Below are 25,156 nucleotides of genomic sequence, written 5' to 3'. Positions count from 1 at the left end.
CCCTATAAAGAGGCAATGTACCATTGTATATAGGTAGCCAGAGCTCAGGATTTTTGTGACAATTAAATGTGTTAATATATGTATAATGCATATAACAAAGCCTGATCCATATAACATAAGCACTGTTTATATTAGAAGTAGCATAATAGTTTTATTGGGAGTAGTAGCAGTAGTACTATTGTTATTATTATTAATATTAGATGAGCAGTAATAAAAGCCTGAACTAGGCAGAATTAGAGAGACGCTTTGCAAAACAGTTCATAGGATACAGTTACCTGTTGAATGTGCGGATGAGGAAATAAAAACATTTTAAGAGAGTAATATTTTTTCATTTGACCAATATAGGAACTCAGGAAGCATTTTGACAGAGTTGATTCTCAATAAGTATTTGAAAGAGAGGAAGGGAGAAGAGAGGAATGGAAGGAAGTGGAGCCTTTTAGGGGCCAGGAAGATGAGTCTGAGATGCCTGTGGAACATGCACATGGTGAGGTCTCTAAGTAAATAAGACACATCAATTCATGTCCTCCCTGTGCTTTAAGCTCTTCAGAGACTTTTCATTACACTTTGGATTTTATTCTAATTTCTTCGGATAGCTTACAGACCCCATGTATTGTGGCTCTAATTACCTTTCCAATTTCATATTGTGTCATGCTCCCTTTCCCTTACTTTGGCCCAATATTTCAGAGCCTGAACCTTCCAAGCTTTTTCCCATTTGTGGGTATTTGCACAGCTATTCCGTCTCCTTTATAATGTAGCATCCATCACGCCAACACTTTACCATAGCTGGATTCTTTCAATCAGCTGAAATGTTACCTCCATGGAGAACCCTTTTCTGACCATTCTATGCAAGTAAGTCTCCCTCCCCTTGCATCCTTCTCCTTCTCCAGATTCTGCTCATTATCTTCACAGACTAAATAAAAGCTTCATGACGATAGGAAATTTGTGTTAACAAAGCACCTAGGACCTCAGATGTAATAAATACTTGTTTCATGAGTATATAAATGGGATTCAAGAGATAGATTGAAACAGAGAGCACTAGAAATGTAGGGGAGTCTGTACTTTGACTTGAATTTATTTGTACTCATATTTTAAATTAGCACCAATAAGCCAGAAAATTGGGTGTGCCTCTATTGATGAAATCTCTTCAACTATATTTACTCATGTAAATATAGGTGGATCATTGATCTTTGAAAGTTGCCAAGGTAGCAATAACGGCATAATGCATCTTTACAAATCGACAGTAGTCTATCCCTTGCCCCAAAGTCCCAGTAATTAGTGACTCTCCTGCTTCGACACTATAGCTTCTTAACCCTGTCTGCTAGTCTGCCTTTGTGCGTACAAAGGCCGAGTGACATATTCTGGAAGAAGAATAGCAGATTGGCTCAGGTATAATACATTGTCCGACTCTGACACTCATTTGTGACACTTATTTCTTGGGTTCACCCATTAGCAGATCTCATCTGTCAATGGTGAAAATGTTACTTCTCTTGAAGGACTGTTGATAATTCCAGTAAAGCACCTAGCAAAGAAAGCGTATGGCTCAATAATTTCAGGTTTCCCAGCCATTCAGCCACTTAATTGGTAAGTTGGGTTTAGAATTCTTGTTTGAAAATCATTCTCTCTTGGAACCTTGAGGTTGTTATTTCATTGTTTTTTAGGAACCAATGTTGTTAGTGACAATCTGAGAGTTACTGCCATATACGTGGCCTGTGTTTTCTTCCAGGAAACTTGTATGATCTTCTTTGTATCCTTGGTGTTCACAATTATGTAGCTGTGGGTCTTTTTAAAATAATTAAGATAAATATCCAATAGGGTCCTTTTCATCTTGAAGACGCATGTATTTTAGTTGGGGAATATTCTCTTCAAGTGTTTTTAAAATAATTTATATCCCTTCTATCTTTCCTAACTCTCTCTTTCTGGTAATTTTGTTAGTTGGATGTTGGGTTTCATAGAGTAATTCCCTAATTTTATTATCTGTGACATTTTCTGTCTTTATCTTTTTGTTCTACTTTTTAAGAGTTTTCCTTGACTACATATTTTAACCTTCTAATGATTTTTTTAAATTTTGCCACGTTTTAATTGCATGAGTTTTTTCTTATTTTGTACTTTTTCCTTTTCTTATAGCACCCAGTTCTTGATTTGTAGATTTATTCTCTTTTTAAATATTTCTGCATATATAAATTAGGATTTATTTATTTCTGTACCTAAAAGTATATCTGTTTTCTCCAGTATCTATTTTTATGTTTGTTTCTCTTGGTCTTTTTTCCCTTTCACATTGTAGGTTTTACTCAATTGACTAGATGATCTCACATTGCCCAGTCATATGTGAGAAAGAATCAACAGAAGGGTTGAATGAACATGAATAGAACTTATCAACTGGCTGGTTTCATTATCGAGGGAGCAGGCACAGAGGCAATCTTGCATTTTGGAGTCCCTAAATGGCAAAAGGCAGAGAACTTGGCTCTGAAGACCCAACTCCCACACTCGTCACCTAAGTCTACCCCAGTTCCTTTTAATTATTCCTTTCAAAAGGAAGAACCTTCGAATGTATCCTTCGGGGGGGGGGATGGGGAGAAGAGTTAAAGAGTGGGAACAGAGGGCAGGGAATCAATTTTTGTCCCTGTGGATTTCATTTTAGCCCTCCATTTTTCAGTCCTTGTCTTACATCATTTTTGGCATTCCTGAGTCCCAAGCCTCTCCAGATTTCTGCTAGTTAGATGGGTGCCCTCCTTGGCTGCGTCCTTCATTTGTCATTTTCCATCTACTTTTCTTCTCCTAGAAACACATGAAATCCATAGTCCACTTATTGATCCTTCTATTCTCTTTTGTTGTGAGGTTATATTTGCTTTACTTCTTTACTGTCATTTTAAAAAGATCTTCGGGAGAAGAGATGCTAAATGTATGCTCATTCCACCATTGCCCTTAAATTTCTTTTTCTGCTCATCCTAAATCAAGGAGGATCATTACCTTCTTAAGAGGCTAAGCCAGCTTTTCTTATCTAGTCTACGTCTATATCCTGGATCTTTTGTTTTAAAGAAGAAAAGCCATCTTCTTTGACAGTCTGAGCCTCCGCTTTTCCCTGATTATACCAAAGAGTTTCTTTGCTTTATGTATTGACAACCTCCTCTAATGCCTTTAAATCTTGGAATATTCAGTTTCATTTGATGTGTAGGTGTGTAATGTTCTGAGTAATAGGGAAGTGAATCACCAAAAACAAAGAAACGGACTTAAAATTTTTTAAACAACAAAATCCCCGAAGATTTCTTTATCGTTTCATAAGTTCTCACCACCCCACGGCATTTCAAACTGAACAAATTTTCTTAGAGAAAAATCATTCTGGTGACTGTATAGGTGTTCTTTTCGCATAATGATGGGAATTATAGTTCTTTGATTTTTTTTTTTTTTTTTTTTTTTTTTGACAAATACTTAGCGTGTATTTACTAGGTAGAAGGCCTGGAGCAGAAATTTCCAAAGGAAAATGTAAGTGGATTTCTTATGGGGTAGAGTCAAGTAAAGCTGGGTTTGCACCCCAGAGCTGCCACATTCTACTTGCACTAAGATAGTTAACGTCTCCGAGTCTCAGGTGCCCCAGTGGTAATTAATGCTACCTCCTTTTGCAGATGTTTGTGAGAGAGACAATGGGTACATAAAAAAATGAGCACAACACCTGGCACTTGGTAAGCACCTATTAATGGTAGCTGATTTGATGGAGGTCAACAGGCTTTATAACGTCATTGCCTACCTTCTTGGTAAAATTACGGGGGGAAAATGCACTTCCCCCCGTCGAGGTTGTATAGCTCCAAAGCCTTAGCATCAGCTCTCTTTAATGTCCCTCTCAGTCCCTCTGCTTTTGTCTAAGCTCAAACTGAGCCAGGCCACCACCTAGTCAATATTATTTAGCCCCAGTGAATTGTCAAACAGTAATGACTCCTTGGGACTGGTTGTTTTGCCATTTTAATAATTACTTATTGAAGAATCACTGACTAATCTGTGACATGACAGATTTTGATGTCGTCCAATTATGTGCACATTATGGAATCTATGAATTAGAGCTATTGTCCTTCCTGTGGTGGGGATGGAGATGGACTTTGCAGCTCCCTATTTGCCTAATGAGATGGAGTCCAGGAGCCAGGCAGATGGGACTGTTTTGACATTTATTTCAAGAGAAGCTATAAACATATTACAAAATGGTATGAAAATATGCAAATGTTGCTAAATTTGTAGAAATGAATTTTTTTACCTCAAGCATACCAGTAAAAAGCTGCTTATAAACTGGGAAAAAAGATCAGTTCTGGTCTTTCATTGAACAAATAGCTATTACCTATGGAGCCCTACTACGTACACAAAGCTGAAACAAACCAAAAAACTGCTTTTGAGACACTGAGTTTTTAATTCATGCATTCATTTAACAAACTTTTATTTTGTGTGTCGGGCACTGTCCTTAGGCCTTGGGAATCTGATAGTGAATTAAAAACAGACATGATTCTCTCAGGAGCTTACTGTCTACTGGATAGTACTAAATTTATCACTAAATAAGCATTCACAGACATAGATGTAGAACTACACTGCAATGAGAGCAACGAAGGAGACACTAGGTGCTCTGAGAACAATACTGTAGAGGGACTGACTTGGTCTGCATCAGTGAGAATTCTTCCCTGCTGAAAGGTTGACTGATCTGAAATGTGAAGGATAAGGAGGCATTAACAATGGGTAAATGAGGAAGGAACATTCAGGAAGATGCAAAGGCCCTGCAATTGCAGCAAGCATGGTGCTTTTGGGGAATTGAAATAAGGACAATGTATTTTCACATAGAAGACAAAGGCAGGCATATGTGTGAGACAAAGCTCTAAATTCCTTCTCTTGTAATACCCCAAGCCACCCTTTTAGTTTTGCTTTCATTTATCCATTTATTCATTCTTTGATTCATTCGGGCATCCAGCAAATAATTATTCCATGCCAGTTCTGTTGCAGGCACCTTATTAGGTACAGATGCAACAGTGAGTAAGACCCAGCACCAGCCCCAGCACCAAAGATTTCACAGGAGAAGAGAAAAGGATGCCCAGATGCTATGGAGCCACAGAGAAAGGGCACTGTCCTTGGCCTATGTTTAGGAAGCTCGTGAATTAGCAAAGTGAGGAGGAAGAGGAGAATTTCAAGCAGTAGAAAAAGTATGCACAAAGGTCCAAAAGCAAAAAGAATGTGTTGCGAGGCCTGAAAATCTCAACAGGTTCTCTGAGGCATCCAGTGTCGACTGTGAGGTCCTGATTAATATGAAATGCAGAGAAGCAGAGAGTAGCTAGTCCTTAAAGGTCTGCTAAATTGTACTAAGTGCCTTGGATTTTTTTTTCCTAAGAGTTATAGGAAGATGCTGAAGGACCTTAAGCAGGCTGATTGGCATGATCAGATTTACACTTTACAAAATGATCATACTCAGGGCAACACGGAGAATAGAAGATTTGCTCAGAAGCTACTGCAGGAACATTGCTGAGAGATGATAATGGCCCAAGCTAACCTAGTGTCAGTGTGAATGGATAGATGTGGACAGATTTTAGGGTTGTTGGGAGCTGGAATTTATAGGACTCGGCACCTGGCTGGACATAGGGTAGAGGAGGTATTCAAAATGTCTTCTGAGGTTCTGGCTCAGGCAGCTAGGTAGATGATAGGCACCATTCAAAAAACAGAAGAAGAAGTGAGTTTCTTAATCTGCGTGTTTCTCTATCTGTAAGGTAGATACTATTTTAATCATCTTGTGGGATTGTCTATACCACAATAAGAACTAAATACCTGGCACAAAGAAGGTGTTCAATAAACATCAGCAATTATTTTTATATGCAAAGTTCCCTATAAGCAGTTAACCATTGAAAGTAGGGGACAAAGTGGTTACTGAAAACATCAGAGACTTTACAGAGCTAGTGAGCTGAGCCTTAGGTGACAAGGAATGAATCACTAGGGAAGAAATGGATGGATGAGTGGCAGGAAAGACATTCTTAGCAGAGAGCACAGCAGGTGCAGAGCTCAAAGTTCTTCAAGCAAATGAACAAGGCCCACTGTTTCTGCAGCGTAGGATTTGTGAAGAGAGTGGCAGAAAATGACCTGGAAATCTAGCCTGGGAATAGGTTATAGAGGTTCTGTGAACCAAGCTGAGTGTTTGTCATCCTACAGGACAGCATTTGACAAAGTTTTTCTGCAGAACGCAAGTACCCTATAATATGTAAATATGTTCAAACTAGTATGGAAAATTCTAGTTTAAACAAAATTAACTTGTTTATTGCAGGATTTCTTAGGGCTTTTAAATATGCATTGGAAACCTCCAACAGAGGGCTATAGCATGATTTTTTCTTTTCGAACTCTGCACCTCTTTTCCCAGAATGCTGATTAATACCTCAAAAGACACTAATGATTTTGTACCATTGGGTTTGGGAAACTCTACTCTCGGCAATGGGGAACCATGCAGGGGTTTAAAACAAGAGTGACTGGAGCCATATCTATGATTAGAAAGACCACGCTGACTTAGTGAGGCGGGTGAATTAGAAGGGGTAAAGTCTGAAGTCCTGATGACCTTAAAGAAGGTGAATGAGAGAATAAGACAGCAAATTCATGTATGCCGGATAGGAGGAGGTGGTGGCAGGGACAGACATATGCTCACGTGCATGTGTGTGTATGTTTGAACTATATATTGGACACTCAGCAAGTGCTATTTGTAGCCTGTAGAAGCTAGGGAAGGCTTTATCAAGAAAATTATAAAGCTCTTTATTAATACGAAAAATTATTATTTCAAAGCTCTTTTGCATTTGTGATACCTTTTGATCCTTCCATCTTTTAATGGAACAGACTTTTAATATCAGTTTCCCTGTTTTGCACGTGAGCACACCGAGTATCAGAGAAGTTAAGAGAATTGCCCACAGTTCCAGAGCTGGTGAAAGGTAACCTTGACCTTTGTTCTTCTAACTCCAAGTCTGGGGCTCTTTTCATTCCATCTTGTTCCCTCTAAGATCAGACTTGAGCTGGGATTTGAAGGATAGGTAGGGTTTGCATAGATTGAAAATATAAGTAAAAATGTTTTGGTTCAAAGGAAAAGTATGAGAAAGCACACAGAGGCAGAGATATGAATGGCATGAACAACAGTCTAAGAAAGGTCAGTCTGCTAACGGCAGAATCTCTCCCTGAGTCCTCGCATCCCTCAGGGCAGGGCCAGCTCTGTGGGCCTGTGCAGTGGCTCCAGACCCAAAAAGGGTCCCAGGCCTCATTTAATCCCCTGCTGTTGCTGTCCTAAAACTCCTAATACTTTTTAAACTAAGGGCCCTTTGGGCCATGCAAATTACATAGCCAGTCCTACTTCAAGCCCTAAGGCAAGTGTTCTGTTCACCCATTTTATCTTTTGAGTCTATTCTTTATCAGCTAGATGCCTCTAAATTCTTTTTTTTTTTAAAACAGAGTCCTGCTCTGTCACCTAGGCTAGAGTACAGTGGCATCATCACAGCTCACTGCAATCTCAAACTTCTGGGCTCAAGCGATTCTCCTGCCTCAGCCTCCCGAGAAGCTGGGACTATACATGCACAACTCCACATCTGGCTAATTTTTCTATTTTTTGTAGCGATGGGGTCTTGCTCTTGCTTAGGCTGGTCTCGAACTCCTGAGCTCAAGCAATCCTCCTGCCTCGGCATCCCGGAGTGCTAGGATTACAGGCACCAAGCCACGATGCCCAGCCTAAATTCTTATATTGTGTTTAGTTCACACTTGTTTAACCTCTTATTTGCACATAAACTTTAACAATTATCTCTGCAATCAAGTTGTGAGCTTCTTACTAGCACCTAGAAAGGACGGTGCCAAGCATACAGTAGGCAGGTAATAGAAGTTTGATGTTGAATGAATATATGCCTCCATTATAAGCCTGCTGACATGTTTAATTTCCTACTCCTTTGTGATGAAACCATGTCTCTGAGTTAACTTTAAAAACCAAGAGCGAATCTGCTAAAACAATTGAAGGATGAAAACTGGACAAGTGAATAAATCCGGCATCCACATAGACAAAGACAAGGCACATAATAATGACAATATCCAACACATAATACCAAGAGCTAATGTTTACATGGTGTGTATTATGTGCCATGCACTGCTTTAAGCGTGTATATTAGCTCATTTAATTTTTACAACTACCCTATGAAGTAGAAGCTATTATTATCTTTGTATCACAAATGAAATTAAAACACAATGTGATTAACTAACTTGCCCACAATTATACTGCTAGGAAATATCAGAGGCAAGATTTGACCACAAGCAGTCTGGTTCTTGAAAGTTGGGCCTTTAACCATTTGCTATTACACTCCACTGACCTATCTTAGAAATGAGACTCACTTCATTGCTTATGTCATTACCAGTTAATTGCTGTATCTGTGATACCTACTTTTATTCTCCATGTAAGAATACGCACAGGAGGTGGTGGCGCTATAATTCCAAATTTGCAGTCAACTTTTTCTTGGCCCCAGGCCTATTTTCTTCTTTCTTTTTTTTCCTATCTGTGAAATAGACACAATGAGTCAGCATTTGGAAGCAGGAAGTGCTCTAAACTGTGTTTTTCCCCCTCCCTGGGGAGAGAGTCCAAAACCTTCATTAAACTCTCAAAAGAATCTGTGATCCTAAAATGTTAAAGGCACTGCTCAGAGCCTATGCTACTATTCAGATGTAAATTTACAAACTTTGGTTTTCATCCTTTGTTCAGTCCTTGTAGCTCTGTCAGATGCCAAATGGAAATGCGGAGGTCTCTCTATTTGGAGGATGTTTAATATAATTATTTTCACTCTATATTTATTCCATAAATATTTATTGAGTTTTAAAATATATATAACCTTGCTTACAAGTTCAAGGTCCGTCTAGCCCTTGAATTCTGGCTTCTGTAACTTATCACTCTGGTACAGTAACAGCTGGGGTGGCAACCTTGCTTGCATAACACTTTGAACTTGTCAACATGTTTCCCACGTGATGGGCTAAGTTTACCATGTGCTATGTCCTAAAGCTTCCAAAGAAGGAGAACGTGCCAGACCATGGTGGTCTTAGGGAGAGGATGATAGAGCTGGCTGTCAGTGAGCATAAAGTCTTCCTACCCAGCCCTCTGCAGGCAGCTGTGGGTCTGGAGGATTGATACAGCCTCTCCTGCAGCTCTTCCCTGGGCCACTGCAGAGAAAAAAAGCAGAGAGGAGGGAGGCAAAGAGGAGCTCTGTTAATTTACAATTTTGTTCAGGGCTAGCCCCAGTGACTTTTAAAAGAGAGTGGTAATTTCTTCCCTTTCTATTGACCTGAAAATACTGGAGAGTTAAGCCAACTTAATTCTCCAGTAAGTTTTGATTAACTGTCTTAAGAGAAGGTGGTGTGTTATCTCCTAAAACAAAGGTTGAGGAGTCGTTGTGGAAAAGGGGTGAGCATGGGGAACCAGGACACCAGGTTTCATGCTCTGGGTCTGTCACCAAATCACCAGGTAACCTGGGCAAGTTGCTTCTTTCCTCCTGGCTTTCCTCATCAGGCTAGACCTCATGCTCTCGAAACCCACTTTTTAGCTTCAACCTTGCCAGGTGTGTGATTAACATTATCCGGAGTTAGCCAAACTGCTAAGTTTGAGGGCAGAGTCCCCAAAACTACCCTAACTTCTGACACCAGCTCCAAATGTGGAGGGTTTCCAAAACTACCCTCGGTTTTGATAATTTGCTAGAACGACTCACAGAACTCACTGAAAGCTAATATACTCACAGTTATAATTCACTACAGGGAAAGCATACAGATGAAAATCAACCAAAGCAAGGGATGCATGGGGCTGAGTCTGGAAGGGTTCCAAATGCAGTTTCCATTGTCCTCAGGATGCATTGCCTTCCTGCCATCAATGTGTGACCATATGCATAGAGTATTGCCAACCAGAGAAGCTTATCTGAGCCTGGTGTTCTGTGTTTTTGTTGGAGTTTTATTAATCAATTGATTGATTTCCTACATGATTGAATTCAGTCAACTGGAGGTCAACTGATAACCAGGGGGTCAACTGATAACCATGTGACTGATAGCCTCCACCTAAATCGCTGCTCACTCTGGTGTGGCACACCCTACCCTAAGGTCTGTTGCAGCCGGCCCTCACTGTAAACAAAGACATTGCTCTCACGAGTGACGTGTGACGTAGGTTACCTCCACAGAGCCTAGGCAAAGGCCAGACCTCTCTTTGGGCAAGGCCACATTCTTTACTGCACAGCCGTCGTAGGTTTATTGCTTTTAATTTTCCCTCATGATTGACCTTCATTATTAGGCAAACACATATTCACTCTTTTATTTTTTCATAAGATACGTTAGAATAACCAGTATGTGCCAGGCAACTGTTCCAAGTGCTGGATATAGGACAGGAAACAAAAAAGTTCCTGCTTCCCTGGAAATTATAATCTACTGATGTAATAACCGAAACAAAACAAATATATACTGTCTGGTTGCCATATGGGGATAGGAAATGATAGGTGCTAATTTATGTTATGTAGAGTGGTCAAGGGCGGTATCCCAGAGAAGTTGATATTAGAAGCAGACACCCAAAGAAGTGAAGTGCTGAGCTGTGATGTTGTCTGAAGGAAAGCGCTCAGGACAGAGAGAACAGCAGATGCAAAGGTCCTGGGATGTGAGTGTTTTTCCTGGTATGTGTGACAACCAATGAGGATGCCACTGTGTCTGTAGGGGGTTGGAAGGGGAGAGAAGGTTTGGTGGTACTGCAGGGGATAAGTGAAAAAATAAAGAAGGAGCTATAGTGGGAGCCAAATCTTTCCAGCCTTTTAACAAAGTTTTACTCTGCATGTGTAGAAAGCTAATCAAAGGCTTTAAGCAAAAAAGTGACATGAAGTGATTTGCATTTAAAAGGACCATTCTGCCGGCTGCATGGAAACTGTTCTGTAGGGGTGGAGGTGAAGGAAGGTTGGAACCTGCAGCTTTAAGGAAACTTGTGGCCTTCCTGGTCCTTACGTGCAGTCTTTTGACTGAATCCAAATTTTACATAACAAGTCCTTTTATTAAAAGGGGTGCAGTAGAGGAAAATGAAGCTTTTCTTGTCTCCTTTGGTGCTTAAAAAAGAATGATCTTGACATCAGAAGCTGCAGGTTCCCCACCGCTAGGTTAGAGTCCATTAAAACAATCTTGGTGAGATAGTTTGGTAGTAGCAGTGGAGGTGGTGAGAAGTGGCACATTCTGGGTACATTTTGAAGTTAGAGCTGGCAGGATTTGCTGATGAACTGGAAGGATGTGGGGAATGACAGAGATGAATCAAAGAACAGGAAGGTTGGTCAGGCAGGTGAGGTGGGGCGGTTTATGCTGAACGTTCAGATCTGGGGTTTTGTCATCATGCGAGTGTTCAGCCACGAGACAAGATGAGGTCACCTAGGGTGGGACTGTGGATAGAGAAGTCTGAGAACTTGGAGCGCTGGAGTGGTTATGCATTTAGAGGTGAGAGCGGTGAGGAGCTAGCAGATGAGCCTGAGGAGTGTGCACCGGAGTAACAGGAGAATCAAGAGAAAGCAGTGCCCAGGAATCAGGGGCGCAAGCGTAGCAGGCAGGAGGGAGAGCTCAGTCGCACAAAATGGTTTACATGTATGTGTCAAAGGCCATGGAGTATCTAATTCAATAAGTCCTCAGAAATGAATCCACAGATCACGTGACTACAAAATGCTATTCGCTCATCCAATCTACAAGATGACTGATAGTTCTAAACCAGATCCCTATAACTGTGCTTTAAAATTTCTCCCCCTCAAGTGGTCCTAATACAGTCCAGATGCCCAGCTGTGAAAGTTCTTTTTCTGGCCGTGACATCTGGCTGTTCTACTTCTTTTCTTAGCTGGAATTGAAGCCATGGGTGTTGAACTAAACAAGTGGCCTATTAGAATGGTAACTGTTTTAGTGACAGAATAGTATCTTACATCTTCCTTGTCTGATGAGTTTGTTATATGGTGTCATCTTAGCACTTTTAGAATCTTGATCTTTTTGTATTTTATTTACTCAGCTTACTAGTTTTAAGAGAAAATGCAGATTAGGTTGAAATTTACTATTCTATATAATAGATACATGGATATGTCTACATATATTTTCATATTCAGTTTGTATATCTTTAAACAGTTTTGAGGTTCATCAGATTAATGTTTGGTTTTGGCATTACATTCTAGTACAAGTTCTTAGTAGATAAAAATTTCTTTTTGAAAGAATATGTTAAAACTCTTTTTGTGAATGGAATGAAAATTTTGAAATAGTTCCACTGTACCTGTGCTGTCCAATATGGTAACCTTTGGGCGCATGTGGTTACTGAGCTCTAAAAATGTGGTTAGTTTTGAGAGGTCTTTTAGTGTAAAACACCAGATTTCAAAGATTTGGCATAAAGAATGTTAATAATTTAATATTGATTACATGTTGAAATGATAATATTTCAGATATATTGGATTAAATCAAATATAATTTTACTTTCAAAAAATTAAAAATTAAAAAATTTATTAAAATTAATTCAATCTGCTTTTCACTTTTTAATGTGGCCACTAGAATATTTACGATTACAAATGTGGTTTGCATTATATTTCTATTGGACAGAAATGTTCTACGCATGCCAGTCACATATGCCTTCTTATATCAGTATCTCTCAACTTCCTAGTATGAGAAATTGGTTTGATCTTTTTGTATTAAAAAGTTTCATCCTATAAAATATTTCATGGCATTAAAAAATATTTTTAAAATTTTCTTAATACAAAATGAAACATGTTTAAAATCTTTTTGACAAAAATGTGAACAGAAAAGTAAACAACACATAACCACTGCTAATATTTTGATACATTCCTTGTGGCATACACACATTTTTTAACCAAAAAAAAAAATGGTAGCAGTCAGTTTATTTTGGTTTATGATTTTTTAAATATAACATGAACATCTAAGTTTGCCATTACTTTTAAGTTTTTCTACACTAATATACCTGAAAGATACAGCATACTCCCCAGAAATAGCAGTTTAGGGTAGCAGTGACATTTTAATCTTTAATAACAGTTTTGATATATAACTCATATGCCATAAGAGTCAGACTTTTAAAATGCACAGTTCAGTTGTTTTTAGTATATTGAGAGTTGTGCAACTGTGGCCCCGATCTAATTTCAGAACATTTTCATCACTCCGAAAAGAAATCCTGAACTCTTTAGCAGTCACTCATTTCTCCTTCCCATCCTACCCCTAGTCGCTGGCAACCTCTAATCTACTTTCTGTCTCTAAGGATGTGCCCATTCTGAACATTTCACATAAATGGAATCATCAAGTATGTGGTCTTTTGTATCTGGTTTCTTTTACTTAGCATAATGATTTCAAGTTTCATCCACTTTGTAGCATGTTTCAATACTTTATTACTCTTTATAGCTGAATAATATTCCATTCTATGGATATATAACATTTTGTTTATCCATTTATCAGCTGATGGACATTTGAGTTGTTTCTACTTTTTGGCTATTATGAATAATGCTGCTATGAACATTTGTGGACAAGTTTTGATGTGACTGTGTGCTTTCAGTTCTCTTTACTATGGACACAGAAGTGAAATTGCTGGTTCATATGGTAATTCTTTAACATTTTGAGAAACTGACAAACTATTTGTGTCTGCATCATTCTACACTCCCACAAGCAATATTTGAGGGTTCTGATTTTGCCACATCCTCACCAACACAATAGTGGTGATTATCAACTCAGAGAATATTTACCCCTAAGCAGGACAAATCAGAATCTAGTGGTGGGTGGTTTGGGAAAAGGCTTCCAGGTGATTCTGTTGTGACTTGTACCCTCTCCGACACACACACACACACACACACACACACACACAAGAACTCAAAGCACAGTAGTTGAGAGGATGGCCTTCAGAGTCATGATTCTGAGCTAAGCTGCCATTTGTTTGACTTTGAGTATATTATTTACCTCTATTAGCCTTGGTGAAATGGGGATGATAATGGTACTTACCTTATAAGTACTATTGTTAGAATTAAATGAGATAATGCCAGTAAAGCCTTTGCACAGTGCCTAGTACATAGTAAATGCTTAACAAATGTTAGCTATTATTATTATATCAATGGCTCAATAATTTTCCCTTATATGAACACACCATAATTTTCCCAACAAATTGTATTGTTGGACATTTGGGTTGTTTCTAGTTTTTTCATGATTATGAACAATGCTCTTTAGAAATAAACTTATGGTTAAATTTTTGCCCACATTCACAATTATTTTCTCAGAATAAATTCTATAAAGTGTTATTTCTGGGCACTTTAAAAAAATTTGAAAGACATTTTCTAATATATATTCTTGTTTAAATTTTACTAAAATTTTACTTTGAGCAATGTAACCAGGTAGTAGGCATACATATAAGCTGGAGTGTTGCTAAACTAGTTTTGGAAGGTCCTCACCTTTTACCTAACAAATACAATGCAAATTAAAACTGTCTTGCACAGGATGGCCTACATTTAACTCTAAAGCCACTGAATGAGAAAAAGTACAAGAGGATGGTTTTTCTCAGGCTCTCAAATCTGGAATCTTGGGTTTTTGTAACTTTTCCCCCATGGCATCTATATCCCAACTAGACAAGTAGAAAGAAGTGCTATCAATAAAATCAGGCACAGTGGATGTTTTTGTTTTAGATTTAGGCAAATCAAGGGCAAGAGAAAGGTAACAACAGTGTCTGAATGATTCCTTGAGATTGGGCACGACCTGACATTCCTTATATTGTCAGCTCTAGGAGGCTTACAGGAGCAATCGTTCACAAGTCTACCATGGCAATTTCATAATCAGCCTGGAAGGGATCAGACAGAGGCATCAGATTTCCTCTGATGGCTATCAGAAAGCTTCATGGTGAAGGTAGGATTTTAAGTTATTTAACATTATGGTAGACTTTGGGTTGAATAGTGGAATGCTCTAGAACTAACACAACTTGGGAGACTTAATGCAGAGTAATTGGAGGGAACTTTGCACAGATAACAGGGACCAGTGGAAAGATACATCAGCAAGTAATGTGTTTCCACTGGTGTGCTGGTAAATGTTTAACAACTGGCTCTCCAAAAAAGTTCCTTGATTTATGTAGTTAAAAAAAAAAATTCCATGATATAAATATACCACCACGGCAGACTTTAGATTTTTTAAGCTACCAACATGATGTCACTCAAAGCAGAGCTGGAAAGAGATGGTCACAATCAGCAAAAGCAGCTCTCAACTCCCAGTACATACCAGCTCCAGCACTGTGACTTCCATAAGTTTCTGTACTCGAATAATTGCAGGAATATTTTACATAGTGAAATCCATTAAGATTGCAGAGTCTAGAATTAATACAACACTGGGAGGGCAAGAGGTTTTGTTTTCTCTTCCCAGTTGAAATGCCATGTTAAAGGATCACTCATGTGGTCGTACATGTTGTAGCATGCACAAAAAGGAATTGCAAACTTGCTAGAAATTCAAGAGGTCATCCTCTGGGCAGTGAGCACATAAACCACCTTAGAGAAAGAGAGTTGTGCTTTCGGTGCTTAGTGATTATAGAGAGAGATTTCATATGATTTCTCAAAAGAGAAATGTGACTAAGCGTGTACATAATGTGAAAGTCAAGCGAGGATAATCCTGATTTCTTCCTTTTGCACAGGACTTCATGGTTTATAAAGGGCTTTTTGAGAGATGATAAAATTTCAAGTATCCAGTTTCTAGTTGCTCATTAAGACAGATGGGTAGGTGGTAAAACTCAGGTTTCTAGGTCACTTCTGTTCACATGAACAATTGACTTGCAGTGCAGCTCTCCAGTTCTCTGCAGATGGAGATCTCCATGGAGCACAGCTAGGAGAGAGAACGGTCATTTTAGTGAGACCTGGCTCTGGGCCAAGCCTGGACTAAGCATTTCCTTACATTGTCTCTGAAGCCACCCAACAGCCCTGTGAAGTAGCTACTATTGTTTTCTTCACAGAGGCTCAGAGATGGTAAATTACTTGCCAAAGGTCACAAAATTCATAAATGCCTGAGCTGGGACACAAACCAGGACTGTCTGACACCTAAAGCCTCTATTAAGAATCTCCAGACTGGTTTAGGTCAAAGGTTTTAATAAAATTGTAGATATTTAATGTGCTAATTGGACAGGATGACCTAAAAGGTTCCCCGTGCAGGAAGCACTAGCCTAATGGAGGTGGGGGGTGGGGCATGTGAGTGCTGGAGGAGGGGGACCATGACAAGGGTGATGAAAAAAGAATGTGTCCACATGCTGTCATGCTGAATTGGGGAACTTAAGAGGGCTGTGTATTTGTAATTGGCCTTTTCTGTGTAAAGCATAAGCCTGAAATAGGTCAGCCTTTCAGAGTTCCCTCAGCTGCCCCCTTTGTAGCCAGTGGCCCCCTTTACATAAACTGTAAATTAGGCACTAAGTTCCATGACGGCAGAGACTGACTATACATCTTGTGCATTGATGTCGCTGAATCTCTAATCCTATCCCAGTGTCTGACATAGTAGGTGCTTGAACATTTGTTGAATATTGATGATGGTAATGGTGAAAATAAATACACAACTCAAAGTAATGGCAATGTATTCTTTCCACACATCATCTCATTTAATCCTCACAATAACTCTGTGAAGTAGATACTATCTGTGTCCCTAATTTATGGATAAGAAAACCGTGGCATAGGAAGATCTTATATAACCTGCTTAAGGGCACAAAAATAAGCGACAGAAAATCAGCTTTGCCTGATATCAGAGCCTTGGCACTTAACATTATGCTGTAGTCTGTTGATTTATAATGTATTTGTTTTATTTCTAAGAAAGCTCGTGTTAATAAAATCAGATGATAGAATCTGTGAAGGAAAGGACTCTGTTTTGTATTATGTGTATCTTCAGTACCTACAACAATTCTTGGTATACATTAAGTGCCCAGTAATTTTTTTTTTTTTTTTTTGGTGTATATGCATACAGGAATGAATAGGAACAATTATTTCAAAAGAAATAGGGTTTATGAGCTAGAAAATTTCCAGCTCACAACAGATTATTTTTTGCATGAATTTTAAAAAGGGTAGAAGTATAAAACCTAAATATTAAACTAAATAAATTCAGTAATCTACTCATCCATTCAAGGAATATTATCTCCATTCAACAAATACATGAAGCATCTAAGTGCCAGACACTCAGTACAGGAGATCTGCTGGAAGTGGCTGATAATAATAAGTAAACAAATATTGTAAAATGCAATGGGTTGTGAAGAAGACAAAAAAAAATGTGGAGACAGAAAATGTTCAAGGTAGGGATGATGGTGAGGTCAAGGAATGCCTCAATGAAATAGGGACAGTGGAGAAGCTAAAGAATGCCAAGAACAAGAGGAAGGGACATAGGGAATAGCATGTGGAAATGCAAAAGCTTTGGGAAAGAACTTGACACGTTGGAGAACTAGAAAGGTACCATGAGTCTTCTGAGGAATGATCTATGCTGTCTTCTTCCCACCACCCGTTGCACAGGGCTCCTTGCCACAGGTGGTTGTGTTAAGGCACACAGCCAACAGCTTTTTCCCCTTGTTTTCCAGTGGAGGGGAATTAGTTCTCCATTGCCCACAGTAGAAAAGAGTAGTTCACAAAACAGAGAGCTTGAAATCTACTCAAACAGTGGAGACATACCTAATTTGCATCCTCAGAACTTGTGTCTTAGGAAAAATGCCTGTGCTGTTGAATAAATGCAGAACGAATTTTGCAGGAAATCGGAAAATTTTGCAGGGAAGGGAAAATTTAGTAAACCCAGAGGCTCAATCTGTGGAGGGGACATTTCCCCACATAGGTTACAGTGGAAAATCCCTCAAACACAACCTGGCCAATGAGTCTGAGCTGACCTGGTTCAGCACACAGCCCATGTTCCAGGAAGACAGGGGGAGAATTTCCCAAATACTATTCCAAGCCCTCTTGTCACAATATAAGGTCATTCCAGCTGAAGGCAAGATGTCTTCTCATCTTTTGATACACTGAGATGAATTTAGCTTTTTTTCCCCTCTGCCTCTTCCCCAAAATATGCCAATCTCCAACGACTGTGTAACTAGAGGTGAACTGAAAACTGGAGCCTGGTGATAGATACAGTTCATCACGTGGAAGAACCAGCCAGGACAACTGGTACTAAAATGGATTAAATCAACTACACCAATCTTCATCTCTTGCTGAAATTATACATATGGATTTTGAACAAATAGTCAAACATATATGTAAAACTTAACCACTAGATGAGAATAAAATGGAATCTACCGGAAGCTGAACTTCCCCCCAAAAAAATTATATGAAGGAACATTTCTACTCTCTTCTCCTGGGGATATGCAGTCACTTTCTGGAGAGGGGGACAATGCCATTTTCTACCCACCAGAAGCATCTATTTTTCATGGAAATCTAATGGCAATTCCCAACCTCAGTTAAGGACTTGTTTTCCCATTTTTCTGAACTTGAAATACTTTCCAAATTATGTTAGCCGAAGCATTGTATGTATATAATTATCTCATAGGTCCCTCTGGGCTCATCTAGCTAAACTTGTGGAGCTTAACTGAGCAAGACAGTTGCTGATGTCTCTCCCTACAGTGACACCCGTTGAAATGAATACCTTCTACAAGAAGAAACCTAGAAAATTTATTTTTCTTTTCCAAATTGGCTTTCTAGGGATTTGGGTTGATTTCTTTTCCAGATTGGCTTTCTAGTGATTCGGGTTGCTTCATTAAGTGATTTTTGTTGTTTTGTAACAATAATGATCTCATTTCCTTTCAAAAGTGGAATTTGCAATTTGGGGAAACATGGGTGGGGAGGAAATTCGGTATCTTCCTCCCAGTTGAAGTAGGAAGACAGGCCTCTTTTTTGTATTAATTGGATCCTTGAAATTCCCTCAGGGTAGCAGTGGCTCTCTGTGGGCACAGGGCTCCCTGACGCTTCTCCGTACCTCTCGTGTTCAGAGCAAGTGGAAGGCGTTCCTGCACAAGCAAAACCTAACACAGGGATTGCAGTAGTTTGTCCAAAACCAAATGCAAAGGGCTTGGGAGAGTGGACTTTTTCAAACTGACCGTGTTAACTAGATTCATAACTCAGTCCTGTGCTTTCTCCGTCTATGTAGGCATAGACGCTTTTCTGAACACCAGCCTCATACAGTTAGAAGGAAATGTTTTGACTCTGTTAGGAACGAAGGAGTCAGATGTGATCACAGTTGCAAAGTTCTGGCATCTGCACCCACAGACGGCTTAAGCCAGGCTATGAGCAGCTCTTCCTCCCACCTTCTCCTCTCTTCCTGAGGCTTCGAGCTCCAGACCCCGCCCTTTAACTTCACCCAGGGACCACATGTATCATATAAGGGTGAGCATGGAGGTAGACTTCCTGCCTATCCAAAGGAACCTTGCTGTCCTGAAGTGCAGGCGTCCAGGGAGAAAGGCAGTGAGCTAGGGGCTTTGGGTGCTGGTGTAGTCGCGGCCCTTAGCAGCGTGGCACGAGAGCGGGCAGGTTGTAAGAGGACGAGTATGCTTTCCACGTGAACCTGCAAGCTGGCTGCTGGCTGCCCAGGTGCCAGTTCGCGGCTGCGTGCGCCCCACTGCAGCAGAGAGCAGCCGCAGCCTCTGCCTCGGCCACCGCCGCTGCTGGGGAAGAGACCTGGGGCTGCTGACGCGGTTGGGAGGAGCCTCGCCTTTAATGCACCAGCCGCCTCCAGCCTCCTGCAGCAGCAGCGGCGGCGGCGGTGGTGGCGGCGGCGGCTGCGAGTGCGCGCGTGTGGGTGTGAGGGTGAGTGCGCTGGCGCCGGCCGCAGCGCCCTGCCCAGCTCCCCGCCAGCTCCCCTAGCCCCCGCCCGCCGGAGCCGCCCTCCCGTGGGACCAGCACCCTCATCCCGGCCGGGCAAGCCTGAATCCTGCCCCTGCCATCTCGCCACTGCAGCTCGGGTCCAGAAAGGCACCATTTTGTCGCGGCTGCCCGCTCTCCCAGGGGGAGGAGGGATCTTTTTTGCATTTTGGAGCGGCTGCCAACGAGGGGAACCTGTTGGGCATCTCCCCAGCCCCGCTTGTGAGAGCCTGCGGGGCGGGCGGGCGGGACCAGACCCCTCGGTGCACGGCGCATCTCGGCACCCGGAGGCAGCGGAGGCAGCGGAGTCAGGCTCAGCATCCTCGCTGGGAATTGGAGCTGGAGTGAGCGCACCGCGCGGGAGGAGCCGCCGCAGCCTCGGAGAACCCGAGTGGAGGAGGTGACAGCTCCATTGCCGGGTTTTTATTTTTTTTCTCTCCGCCTCCCCGTCTCCTCCTCAGGCTCGGACCATGGTGCAGTCCCACTGGCTCCCCTGCCCCCCTCTCCTGTGAGACTGGCTGCGGGGAGGGATCATGGATACTTGTCTGCCGGCTTCTGGTTCCCACGCAAGTAAGCCTGCTGTCAATGGAGGAGGACATTGATACCCGCAAAATCAACAACAGTTTCCTGCGCGACCACAGCTATGCGACCGAAGGTAACGCCAGCCCCGCCGCATTCCGCCGCTGGGGCCGGGAGCAAGTTGCAGACCGCTGTGCTTCGCGGGCAGCTGGGCGCGTAGTGGCGGAGACTCCTCCGGCCCGGGGCTGGGGCGGGGGCTCGGCTCGCAGGGGCAGCCGCCGCCGGAGCGCCCCACATCCATCCATCCGGGCTCCGCGAGGCGAGCCCGGCGTTCAGCAGCAGGTGGACCCGGCGCCCACGGGAGTTAAAATGGCCCTCGGGGATTAGGCTTTCAGGGTGGGGCTCTCACCCGGAAAGATGACCCCAGGGAGGCCGATGACCCCCTCCCCCAAGATGTTTGCAGGGGGCTTGGGGAGGGGGGGAGATAAGAAGGGAGGGGCCCGTAGGACCTTGGTCCACCCTTCCTGAGCGGAATAGTGTGTCTCTCTGTGGCTGCAGGGAGGGCATGGTTTCATTTCCTGCCCATTCATCCCTCCAGCCCGCCGTGTTACCTGCTCAGACAATCGAAACCCCAAAAGGCCCTTTGCAAAAGGGCGAAACCCTCTCGCCTTGGAAGTGCCTTAGCAAGAAATAAAAAGGGGGCTGGGGAAATAGTGTTCCGGCGGCCAGCGAATGAGGCTGACACGTGGGGCGAGCAATGCGATCGCGATCGGTGGGGCCTTTAAAAATCACCATTATGAATTCTGCAGCAGTAGTTTCTGCTGAATCAACAGCCAGCAGAAAGCAAGAGGGTTCAGCAAGCTGAGCTTTGCCAAGAGGTGAAATTGTCTCTCTCTCTCTTCCCCCCCGGCTTGTTCTGACATTAGCCCTAGTGCTTTGCGAGCAGGAAGGGAAAGTCAGCAGGTGGAATCTCATTCTGCCTTTTGTGTGTGAATACAGAGTGGAGGCATTTTTTTTTTTTCCCAAATGCCAAAACTTTTGCATTTTTGCTTTCATTTTCCATCCTGTAGGCCTTTATCCTTAGCCACTCATATAAAGTGTTGTATGATCACGTTGTAATAGCCATGTGAGAAAATGTGTGTGAAAGTGCTTTAGGAAAATGTTGCAAGGTATATTTATTTAAAGTTATTCTTGTCATTCTTGGATGCTAAAATGTCCGTAATATCTAATCAAATCAAAATACTACTTAGAGAAATGTGATGGGGGGACAGTAAAAGAGTTCAAGCTCTGAAAAAATAAAAAGACACATACTTCTGGGGGCAAAGATGGCATCTTCTATAAATATCCCTGGAAGTTTTAGGTAGAAGGAATGCCCAGTGCTATGGAAAATACATTCTCCATTTATCATCATTATTGGAGAGCATCAAGCCCAATATGTCCATGGTGCTAGACGAATTAAACAGAGTTGTAAAGTCTGGTTTCCAGGAGCTTAGAGATGGCTTTTAAGATGTGCAGTCCATCCCTCCCCCATACCAAGCACGATACTTACTGATTCTGATGACAGTGTGATTGTAAGATATTCTTCCTCAGTCTTGGTGCTTTGTCACTGACTCAGTGACCAGGTAGCATATGACTAACTCTGTATCTCAGCATGTCATCCAAGAGAGAAGTTGGCCTTGGGTCTGTTGGCTTTGGGGGTAACATTTCTTTCTGTTTGTGACTACAAAGCAAGAGGACTGCCTTTATGTTTCCTCTCTATTACGTTATTTAGGCAAAGGAAACACTTTCTGAGCTGAGAAGATGACCCAGTTGGGGCCATGTGTATAGGAGTGCCCATTGTAGAATGAGGAAATCAGTTAAAAATGACATTCCTTATTGCTTTCGGGGGCCTGGATATTACCTTTGTTCCTATGGCATCACATGTTTGTAAACTCCAATTCTGGATAGAATATAAAAAATGAGACATGGGTTTATAGCAAAGAGCTTTCTAAAATCTTTCTGATATGTAAGAATCAACCTCTCAATTCTCATTCTCTCTCTCTCTCTTTCTCTCTCTCTCTCTCTCTCACACACACACACACACACACTAAACACACTCAAAACCAAGCATTTATATTTCACAGTAGGTTTGTGTTTAATCTGATCCCAGTGAAGGTATGGGAAGACTCCCCCACACCAAAAAAAAGAACTTAGACCATGTAAATACTAGAAGTTGGGTAGAGCAAGAAGTTCTCTATAGTCTTAATGTTCTCTATGGTCATAATGTTCCCCCATCCATTTTAGGGAACATTTGTGGAGTTGTGCTAGCCAGAGGGGAAGATCCCTCCTCTTTTGATGAATACCTTAGGAATTGTACATCTTAAAAGAACACCAGATCAAAACATTCTTTGTTAAAATTCTCTTCATTGAGGGCTTGCCCCAAAGTTTTCTTCCCCCTTGTTAACTTAAACCCACTTACTGGGAAATTAGTTTCTAAGTCCATTTAGAGACCTTTGCTTTTCTTTTTCCTTTAATATTTCTGCCTTTTTCTCCTACTCACTCAGATATGTCAGGTTGGGTTTTTTTTCTCCAAAATCTTCACATTTATCTCTGAATTTTTCTTCCCTTTGCTCAGATCATTCCACACTGCAGTGTTCTATTTAAAGCTGAAAGCTTTTTGCTGTGTAGTTAGTGTGAAGGACTCTAAACCCAATTTGCATTGTAAGTGGTGGCTGCAGGCAAGTACATCCAGGTAAGAGCATTGAAAATGCTAAGGGACACTTTTACCCAAGCTTCTCTCTCTCTCTCTTTCTCTCTCTCAAAAAAAATGTATGATGTGCATTTATTAAAGACATTTCCTATGACTTTTTTTTTTTTTTAAATTCTGGGCATTGAAATTACTGCTGTCCCCTACATTTTCCCATCTTTCCTCCCTTTTAAAAGTTAACCTCTGTGGACATCTGCGTTCTGTTCTGAGCTCTTTATGTGCAGCATTTTGGTATATCCAAACCCTGCTAAATGGATGTCATCATTTCCATTTTCAAATAAGGAAACTGATGCAACTGAGGACTGGAGATGGTACTAATTTGCCAAGGTCGCATATTCAGTGAGAAACCTTGTCTTCAAACTCAAGACTGTGTCTGAAGTGCATGTCCTCCCGCTAGGAAATTTCACACTGCTTCGTTTTCCTTTAACCATCAGTTCCTGTTACGGGAAAGATTGCAATGGTTTTATCTTTGCTTGTAAGCTGTGTTTCCATCTGGAATAAAAAATGCTTTGCAGGGATAATTTGAAAGTGTGTTTTTGGGGTTGAAATGACTACAAAAATAAAGTCAACACAATGGTCTGGTTGGCTTTTTTAGATATGGAACTCCAGGTTTCCTAACCAAGGATTCATCTCTCAAATCTTTCTATAAGTGGATTTCTTTCTGTATTTTTAGGCTTCTGTTAGAGCCAACCAAAACCCTATCTCCATAACAGCAAGCAGTCTGTAAGTTTTCCAGATTAATCTTTCTACTTTCTAATGGGGCCACAGACAGAATATTCTACATAGATCGAGTGTTTCAAAATAACTGCTCTGTTCTTAGTCTCCTTAGCTGTAAAACGGTAACAACGATGGAACCTAGGCCACAGGAAAAATTATTCGATACAGAGAAAGCACAGGGGACAGCACCTAATACAAAGCCAGCCTTCAATACATTATAGTTTTTGTTATCATTACTTAAGCTGCACTTAAATAGCAAGGAGGCTGTTTTTCCTTAGATTATATATTGAGGTAGGGTGCTCTGGAGGGGAAGGGCTATTGGAGATGGGAGAGAGGTCACTAAAACCTACCATAGTCTTCTCTTGGCTCAGCCACTAGCCATGGATCTTGCCGTTTAGTAATTTGTCTTAATGTGTTTTTTGGTTACATTCTGGCAACAAGTGAGTTCCGTCTCCCCTCAGAGGCCTTTAAAAAAACTGTCCGGTTTGTCTATATTATAGGAAGAATAAGATCACTATTCCATGAAGCTCCTTTCGATTATTGATTCATTCTGCCTCTAACTGCTTCCACAAATATTAATTGACTTTCTGCAGAGGTGATATAGCATGTTCCAATACATACATGGTCTCTGTTCTCATGGAGCTTTCAGTCTAGTGGAGGAGGTAGGCATTAGACAAATAATTTTGCAAATAAACATGTAGTTACCAATTGTGATAAATGCTATTCAGGAGAGGCACAAGGTGCCTTGGGACAGTAATAAGGTAGAAAGATGGATCTAATTTAGATGGGGGGATCAGGGACAGCCTTTCAGAGACTGTTCAAGCTGAGAACTGTCTGGGTGAGTCTGGAATTAACAAGAGCTGAAGGCATTTTAGGTAGAAGGGACAATAGGTACAAAAGACCAGAGATATAAAGTAGTCTGACAGATTCAAGGAATGGAAAGTTGACTATGGCTGGAATTTAGGGAGCATGGAGAAGAATGATGAAAAAGAGACTGGAGTCAGCAGTTCATTTTGGAACGTATCAAAAGGAAGAAAGATTAACACTAGGATAGAGGATGGATGAATGGATAGAAATATCATAAAGCAAGTACAAAATATTAAAGACAAAATCTAGGTGGTGGATCTATGGATATTCATTGTAAGTTTTTTCCCACTTTGTTGTCTGTTTGAAAATTTTCATTGAAAAGTGTTGGAAAAAAGGGAAACCAGGGACCAGATCACATGGAGCCTTGTTGACCATGAAGAATTTGGACTTTATCCAAAGATGGATGGACAGCCATAGCCATTAAAGGGTATTGATCAGGGAGGAAATGTGATCAGGTTTGTTTTTTGAAAAGCTCAGTCTGGCTGCTATAGGGGGT

General features: G+C 41.2%; 1 protein-coding gene across 4 annotated transcripts in view; it reads left to right on the top strand.

Annotated features, from left to right (window-relative positions):
- The window catches only part of PPP2R2B (protein phosphatase 2 regulatory subunit Bbeta), a 410,135-nt gene that overhangs the window by 140,954 nt on the left and 244,025 nt on the right, over positions 1 to 25,156 (top strand). Inside the window, exon 2 of one of the 4 annotated variants that reach the window (XM_069484164.1) lies at positions 20,273 to 20,466. The exons of the other annotated variants lie outside the window; for them this stretch is intronic. Coding sequence (XP_069340265.1) covers positions 20,273 to 20,466 — 194 coding nt within the window. The remainder of the gene's footprint in view (positions 1 to 20,272; positions 20,467 to 25,156) is intronic. 4 annotated transcript variants of the gene reach the window in all.

Source organism: Eulemur rufifrons, chromosome 10 (genome assembly GCF_041146395.1).
Source record: "Eulemur rufifrons isolate Redbay chromosome 10, OSU_ERuf_1, whole genome shotgun sequence".
NCBI lineage: Eukaryota > Metazoa > Chordata > Mammalia > Primates > Lemuridae > Eulemur > Eulemur rufifrons.
Note: the sequence above shows the minus strand (reverse complement) of the source record. Positions and strands in the feature narration are given on the sequence as shown.